This window comes from Zeus faber (genome assembly GCF_960531495.2).
Source record: "Zeus faber genome assembly, chromosome: 7".
Taxonomy (NCBI): Eukaryota; Metazoa; Chordata; class Actinopteri; order Zeiformes; family Zeidae; genus Zeus; species Zeus faber.
This window is the reverse complement of record NC_137203.1, coordinates 11216897-11225450: the sequence shown is the minus strand read 5'-3', so window position 1 is coordinate 11225450 and position 8554 is coordinate 11216897. Positions and strand designations below refer to the sequence as shown.

At 42.6% G+C, this 8554-nt stretch overlaps 1 protein-coding gene across 1 annotated transcript; it reads right to left on the bottom strand.

Moving 5' to 3' along the window:
• Positions 1-1780: 1780 nt before the first annotated feature.
• Positions 1781-7587, bottom strand: LOC307232429 (phospholipid phosphatase 1-like). The gene is made up of 6 exons (XM_080003438.1): positions 7194-7587; positions 4671-4822; positions 4188-4477; positions 3619-3676; positions 2701-2877; positions 1781-2591 (listed from the first exon to the last, which is right to left on the bottom strand). Exons 1-6 carry the CDS (start codon positions 7249-7251, stop codon positions 2466-2468), a joined length of 861 nt encoding a protein of 286 aa, XP_079859564.1. The 5' UTR covers positions 7252-7587; the 3' UTR covers positions 1781-2465.
• Positions 7588-8554: the final 967 nt, after the last annotated feature.

The following is an 8554-nucleotide window of genomic DNA, read 5'->3' as shown; positions in this document are numbered from 1 at the left end:
CCTCCGACACACAGGCGATGGGGTTGAAAACACATACATTTTATTGCGGCGAGTGGGCAAGGTGGAACAAGCCGGGAGCAGATGGAAGCGATGTCACGACAAGGGCTCCACTCCTGTGTGTGTGTGTGTGGGGGGGATGGGGGTTTTACCTGTTGCCCGTCGATTGGTCTAACGAGCAACGGGCGCACAGACACCCTGATCGCGGGCCCCCGATTACTTAGACCCCAGACAGGTGTGGCTGCTTAAACCACGCCTGTCGCACACCACAGAAGATTACATGAAAAGCTCCATTGTGGATAGGATATCTCCTTCACTGACAATTTCAAGCATTTATAAAAACTCAAATGTATAGAGACGAGAGAAGGTCCCATGTCAGGAGGATCCTTGACAGTACAATAAACTTTTTTGTTTTATTTAGTCAGCCTTCTTTCGGCTGCTTCATTTGCCCGCAATTGCATAATGACTGCCATTACCAACAGAATAGCTGCTTGACGAGGGAGCAGCCGACATGTGACACTGAATGCAGCTGCAGTCAATAAAGACTATTGTCAGGTCATTGTGACAACCGGAGCTCTGTAAAAGGCAGCGTGCACGGCCAGAATGTCCCCTCCGCGATGGCATCTGAGCGCTTATATGTTTTTAATAACTATATTCATACTGCTCTGTGCTGCTATTTTGTCCACTCCCTCGCTTGACTCTTGTTTCATAAGACACATGACCGACAAACGACAACGGAATTTCTCAACCATTTGTTTTGCAAACAGATTGTTGGGAGGAGCTCCGGGGAAATGTCACCACACGTTTGATAATAATGTCCCCTCCCTTTGTTTAGTCTTTATTTCTTTAGCGATGGCATGTATGGACGGCATTCAGCGCATGGTGGCCACCGGTGAGACAGCAGTGCAGAAGTGAAAGCAACGGCCCTTTTAAATGTGAACAGAGAGGTAATGTTGACTCTATAAACAAACACACTTTCTGGCACGAGGAGAGTTTGCCTCGAGTTAAAGTATTTCGGAAGTCACATGTTCACACATGTTTGTCATAGACTTGAATTACTGAGCCGAAAATGTCTGTTTTTAAGAGGACTCTGTCAAAATTCCAATTGTTAGCCATGAATACAGCCTTTCCACCGGGTGAGGCGAACGTTTTAATACTATACTATGATTGACTTCTGATCAGGGGTGGAAACCCAGTACTTTTACTCAAATACTTGTGTAAAGAATTTATAGTAAATAGATACTTGACTATTTAATATCGAGTTCTTTTATATTTTCACTCGAGGCGCACGTTGAATGAAGGACTTTTACCGGATTATTTAAGTAAAGGATATGAGCCATTTATTTTTTTCGCCACTGCTTCTCATCCCTGCAAAGTATTTATTTGACCAAGGATGAGCAGGTACTGCAACTTACATTATTTTAAATGAGCACTGGTGCTTGGAAGAGGTATGCATCATTTCACGTAGTTAACAGGAAAATGTGTATTTCCGTGTGACGGCAGAGTTGCGAGGTGTCCTGGCTCTGCAGGCGGGAGGACGGTCCGGACAGACCGCAGGGAAACTGAGTGACCCGCCCAAGTCCCATAGAAGGCACGGCGTTGACCAGGGCGAGGAGAAAACTCGACATACTTTGTTGATATTGGTTTCGGGGGTGGGGCATTTCCAAGGCTATTTCGAAAAGTTGAATGAAATGCACCAAGTCAGAAGAATTTGACCGTTTCCCGATCGGAAAAAATACATCTGCCTCGATTCGGCGCGTGAATAAGACATGTGGACGCTGACTTTTTTTGGGGGGGGGGGGGGGGGTAGCAAAATGAAATTATTTTATTCACAAAAAACAACAACCGTGCTCCGGAACGCGTGGAGCTTTATAAAAACTCAATAAAACAAAACACGACCTGTTCTGGTTCCGCCATAACGAGACCACAGTATATACATGTTTGTCACTTCGAGTGATCGCGGGGAAGGGGAACTTTGGAGACGGCAGGAATTAATAAAGACAGACAGAAAATATATTATTTTTGACTTTCTTTCCACTTGAGGCGACCAGTCCAGTTGTTGTTGTTTTTTTTTCCTCGCTTATTTTTTTCAGATTTAAAATGTGATTTAATTCGTCCAGACCCGCTCGCATGCACCATGCACAGCAGCAAAAACAAACCAGTCTATCATGAGCTTTTCAAGTAAAGCCTACATATTGTTTTGCCGGCATGATAATAATTATTGATATAAATAATACAAAACGCCGGATTTGGCTCAATCTTGGAGAAGTGCAAGACGCGATCAGTGTTGACACACCAGACACCCGCGGGCGAGCCGCACGGAAAAGGCCTCCACACAAACCGCCAGCAGTTGAGGCTCCTTAACGTCCCTTCCCGGGGGAGAATCCGTCACCGTGACAGGGGGGCGAGGGCGTGGTCCGGCCCCCACTCCCCCGTCTGCTTCCCTAACGGTCCGCCGCGGCGCGGTTTCAGTCCGTGCTGCCGTAGTGGTTCCCGTTGGCAGGGGTGTCCTGCAAGCTGGTCTGTGTGGGATCCTCCCCCTGCGCCTCCTCTGGCTCAATCGGTTGTTTGAAGAAGTCGGACACAAACGCCACCTGCGAGAACGGGGCGGCGGGGAGGGTTAACGTGGGACTGAATGTGGGAAACAAATCGAACGGGTAGAGTGACGATATCAAACATCCGCGGGCGGAGGCCGGAACTCACGGTGAGAACGGCCACCAGGGCGCCCTGCAGGAGGCCGGCCAGCACGTCGCTCCAGTGATGCTTGTAGTCGGAGACCCGCGACAAACCCACGTACAGGGCCGTCGCGATCAGGAAAAACTGGATGGTGGGACGCAGAAGCCGTGCCCATTCTGACTTGAGTCGGGCCTGGATGTACAGCTGGGGGGAGGCAATACGAGAAGAACGGGTTTGAGGGCTGGAATAAACAAAATGCCTTCCTTCCTGGTTTCAGTTGGGTAGGAATACATTTAAGAATACAGTCATCTGTACTGATTCAATCCTGTGCCCCCGCCCTGAAATCGAATGTCTTTAAAGTGCTCAATAGATTATGGTTGCCTGAATTTCCCCTTACTGTTTCTCTTATTAAACTACCATTGTAGAGAATCTTCTTCTTCTTATAATTATAATTATGATTATTATTATTATTATTATTATTATTATTTGTACAAAATAAGGCCAACTATATAAAAATATAATGACCACTTATTTGAGGGTTACACTAGAGGTGACACTTAAATGAATTTTGAAGATAAGAGAAAAATCTTTAAAGTGGCTGCGAAACAGGATCTTACAGAGAAAACCACACAAAGCGGTCTGGATCATGAAAACATTTCAAGGATTAGAAATATATCACACATTTTTATCTATATTGCTTTAGTTTATCAATACTAGTGTATAGGGGTCATTTTTGCTGTAAGAATGTCAGAATCCATAGTAAGTAATGTCAGAATGCCAGAATCCATAATATATAAATATGAGGACCATATTGTCAATATGTCTAACTACTAAGTACTAATGTGTTAAGCATAGTTCAGCTATAAGTCATAACATATAATGTATGTTTTAACATACAGTATTCATTATAAAACAATGTATGTTAAACAGTTAATATGTACTTACTACAAGGAACAGCATGCAGTACATGGAGAAGGACGAGTGGCCCGAGTAGAAAGAAAGCCTGCGGAGGAATTATAAAGAATTACAAGAATTATCATCACATTGTTATACGTTCAGTCAGCTCTTATACCCAGATCTTAGACATGATCCAGACACACAATAACACACAGAGAGAACGCACGGAGGAGAATGGATCCTACGGGCGTACAGACGAACCGAACGACTTGCCTCTGGAGTCACGGCCCGTCCCCCTTCTCGTAATTACTGCACAGTCCTCCCAAATCACATTAAGCCTCCCAGACTCTGGGGCAGTTGTATCACAAGTCTCCAGACAACATCTTTTCACGGTTGTCAGCCTATTTTGAGTTCGGAAACACGGTTCCTTTTCAGCTTTTAGCTCTTTTCAGCAGTTTTCCAAAACATGGATCGGTGGATCCCTACGTCATTCACAAATAGTGAATTAGCACCGGTCGGCGGAAGCGACGCCGATGGCGCATCTGTGTGCAAAGTGACTCATGCGCACGATGACGCTCACAACTTGGCCGCCTATACTAAAGTATCCGGGGAGTTACCTGGCCTCGTCCACCAGGAACTTGTCTCCGGTGCAGGTGAAGTTCTCGATGTATCCCCCTGACTTGCAGTTGATGCGATCCCAGGCGGGTTTGCACACCGCCAGGAAGTGGGGGCGTAGCCGGCCGATGGAGCTCTTGGCTATGTCTGTGAGGGACTGACTGCAGGCCGCCCCGAACAGGTAGCTGCCCACGGCTTTGTAGATGCACGCCGCGTACTTGAAACCTGTGCCGCAGGGTTGCTTCTTCGCCCGGGACGCCATGTAGACGGAGAGGCACTCGCCACAGATTATCTGCAAGGGAAGAGTAAATCACCGTCGGCGATGAGCAATCCTGCTTGCCCTGAGCAAACACACGGGACCCACGTCGAGGTGAGTGACGCACAGCGCATCACGGGACGGGATCGTGCGGCGGCGGTGGGAGCCGGGTTTAAACAGGTCTGCGTTGAAAAATAAATATATAAATAAATGAGACGCAACGGCTCACCACAATCAGCGTGAATGGGATCATGACCCCGCCCAGCAGCTCGTAGGATATGGTCTCCTCTTGGATGGGGTATCTGATGGAGTCGTCGTCGCAGAAAAATCCTCGCTCGATGGGGTTGTGCTGAGTGGTGAGGATCATGAAGGGAAGGCCAACTACGGGAAAGAAAATAAAGAGCAAAGTCCTCAGCGACACATAGGTGTACGAGTTATTTTACATCAATTTATATATCGTATTTGGTGTGCTTATAGAAGCACACCACCTACACAATATACAGGGAGGAATACTTGACATTTCAATGGAAATTATACAGTAGTCTTTGGTTTCGAGTTACAAGGACATAGTCCCAAGTTTCACTAACACACTGATCAAAAAGAGCTGGAAAACCGCATAACGGATAAGATCTGTTTCCCTGCTCGGAAAGATGCAAAGCACATGAAAATGGCCTTCAAAAGTCGATGGAAGGTTTGTTTTTTTTTGATACGGGGGAGGTTTTTTGTGTGCGTGTGTGTGTGTGTGTGTGGGGGGGAGGGTGGAGGACACACAATGGAAAAAAAGTTAACAAATAAACCCAGAGGGCTTGAGTTATTCTGGAACTGGATGTGGAAGGAATAATGAACGTACTTTCCACGTGGCGGTTGAGTTCTCTATAATTTAATTTCATCATAGAATCTGCCATAAAGGCTAATCTACAGAGCCAGAGTGAGATCTTATGTCTGATGTGTCTTTTATGATATGTTCGCACGCCATCTTTCTTCCCCGCCCCATCTGAGCAGAAATGCCACCACAAGCCACAAGGAATGTGTACTGTAAATAAAAAGATTTAAAAAAAACCTCCAGTTGAGTTGATGAGCCAGTGGAGGTAGAACGGGTTATAACAATGTACCGAGTGAACAGGAATAGTGATGTAGAAACACTGTTGTGTTGCCACAGGCCCGCCCTTGCACACATTTCAGTGGTGTATGCCCATCACATTAATCACTGTTTTTGAGTTCCTGCACGCCATCTGCATGAGGGCAAGACAGCTTCCAAACATGACAGGAAAAGTTAAATGTTTCTGGTAGAGGTGGAGCTGACAGTAGAAGTAGATGTGGATGAAGCTGGCAAGCCGATTCTGTTGCTTCATCAGCAGTGCCCTAAACCTGATTTTTGGATAATCACTTTTGAACATTGCTCAATTGTCCTACACATACTCAAGAACATTGTGTGAAAGAAAAAACAAATTCTTGTTATTATTATGAATAACAACAACAACAATAATACATTATTGTTGTTGTTGTTATATTATTATTATTATTATTATTATTATTATTATTATTATACATTACTATTAGTATAATAATAATAATAATAATAATAATAATAATTATTATTATTATTATTATTATTAATTTTATTATTAATTTTTATTTTATTAATTCTGGTAATTTTTTTTATTATTATTTTATTATTAATGTTATTATTAATAATAATAATAATAATACATTATTGCTGTTGTTGTTATAATTATAATTATTATTATTATTATTATTATTATTATTATTATTATTATTATTATAATGACTAGTAGTAGTACTATTTATAATAATAATAACAACCTAATAATAATAATAACAATAATAACAATTATAATAATAATCATAATAATAACAACAACAATAATAGTAATTTTCAAAAATACATAGAAATGTAACAGAACAGCTCCAAATTAAGTAAAAAAAAAAAACCCTGTCAAACACCTGAATGAAAACAAAACTTTCGCACCAAATGTATTTTTGTACTGTCTGTCTTAGTTTGAAAATAACCGACGGAAAGTGTCTCTCTTCACTTGTTGTTTTCACTTCCCTGACTGTGGCTTGTGTTGTGTAGGACCGTACAGTTCATTCACGGCCAGGCTCCCCTCAACATAAATACAGACCATGTCAAGCTGTAATATAAATGTATGTAAAGCTGTGACATAAATGTATGTAAAACTGTAATATAAATGTATGCAAGGATGTTATATAAATGCATGTAAAGCTGTAATATAAATGCATGTAAAGATGTAATATCAATGCATGTAAAGATGTAATATAAATGCAAGTAAAGATGTAATATCAATGCAAGTAAAGATGTAATATCAATGCATGTAAAGATGTAATATAAATGCAAGTAAAGATGTAATATCAATGCAAGTAAAGATGTAGTATCAATGCATGTAAAGATGTAATATAAATGCATGTAAAGATGTAATAGAAATGCATGTAAAGATGTAATATAAATGCATGTAAAGATGTAATATAAATGCAAGTAAAGATGTAATATCAATGCAAGTAAAGATGTAATATAAATGCATGTAAAGATGTAATATAAATGCAAGTAAAGATGTAATATAAATTTAAGTAAAGATGTAATATCAATGCAAGTAAATATGTCATATAAATGCAAGTAAAGATGTAATATAAATGCATTTAAAACTGTAATATAAATGTAAAGCTGCAACATAAAAGCATGTAAAGATGTTGTTGTCACCCAGGTGTTACATACCCAGAGTCAGGCAGGTCAGGTCCATGAAGATCAGGGGGATCCCTCCAGCCTTGAACATTTTGCGGCTTGTTCCGTTACTCCCCGACGTCTTATGAAACAGCGTCCGGACCGACGCGCTGCTGCCGGCTGTTATTATACCGAGCGACGCGAGGCGGCCTCTCCGGGGAGCATGTCTCGTTGTTCGGGCAAAAAGTTTCAACTAAAACTCATCTTTGTCATGAAACATTGATATATATAAATGTATATATATATATATATTTTTTTAAATGTTTTTCCCCCCTCGATCACAAGCCGCACTCCAGCCTCCGGGGCCGCGTTTTCCTCGCCGCTCCGCGTCGCAGTGGCTCGGGGTGTGTTCTGCACAAAGTCCCGGAGCCCCGGACCCACTGCGCTGCTTCCGCTGCTCGTCGATCCGCGGCTCCGCGCAGCGGGACGGGCCTATCCGGGCCCGGCATTCGCCCCACGACAGCCCTCGCCCGATGTTCGGCGGGCCCCGCCCACCTGACGGGGAGACGCCGCACGGCTCCGCCCGGCTCGCGGATGACGTCGACAGGCACCACCCTCCCCGCCCGCCCAGCTTCTGGTGGCGGCGACAAGTTGGTGTGAAATCAGTGCGTTGACAGGAAACATTGCAAACCTCTTCGTTCAACTTCATTGCAGTTATTTACCTGGGGTTGACAGCGGAGTGGTCGCCGTGCATTACTACCCAGTTGGACACAACGTTCATTCGCACGTTGAAGTTAATATTTTGTCCAATCCGGCCCACAAATGAACACAAACTGTTCAATTTATCCAACCTTGACGTTTTCAGAACATAAAACAGAATGAAAATAGGCTAACTTCATTTAAATGATAAAAAAAAAAAAAAAAGAAGGCCCGTCAACCCATCCAACAAGTCCTTCAAGTCGGCTAACAAATTAAAAAATAATTATTATTATTATATATATATATATTATAGGATGACATGTCTATTAAACAGAAACCTTATTGAGGTATGAACTATGTTTAAAAAACAGTAAAAAAAAAAAAAACACAAATAATTTTTTTTTTTTCTCTTGAAGTTCAACGCTCAAGGACATTCAGCACTCCATAAACCAAGGGCAGGCGAGTGTTTTGGTTGAAGGGCCGCACAGAGTTTTGAAGACCAGGTGAGGGGCCGCATACCATCTTTACAATTTACGATGTTCCTCCACGCCCGATAAAACAACTGAAAAAACGAGTATTCCTTCGTTTCATTTCATATTTGAGTTTTTTTCTTTTCACTCCATGGTCAAGTTTCTAAACCTGCACATTTTGCTTCAAAACACATCCCGTTCTATGACAATACTTTTCCTTTTTCATAACCCCTTTCATCAGTGCAT

What these genes read in the sequence shown, in the direction of transcription:
- LOC307232429 (XM_080003438.1), bottom strand. Translation starts at nt 7,251, where the DNA reads ATGTTCAAGGCTGGAGGGATCCCCCTGATCTTCATGGACCTGACCTGC. An exon ending in TCCCATTCACGCTGATTGTG is followed by an intron (nt 4,478 to 4,670) that starts GTGAGCCGTTGC and finishes CTTCCCTTGCAG; the next exon opens with ATAATCTGTGGCGAGTGCCT. An exon ending in TTCCTGGTGGACGAGGCCAG is followed by an intron (nt 3,677 to 4,187) that starts GTAACTCCCCGG and finishes ATTCCTCCGCAG; the next exon opens with GCTTTCTTTCTACTCGGGCC.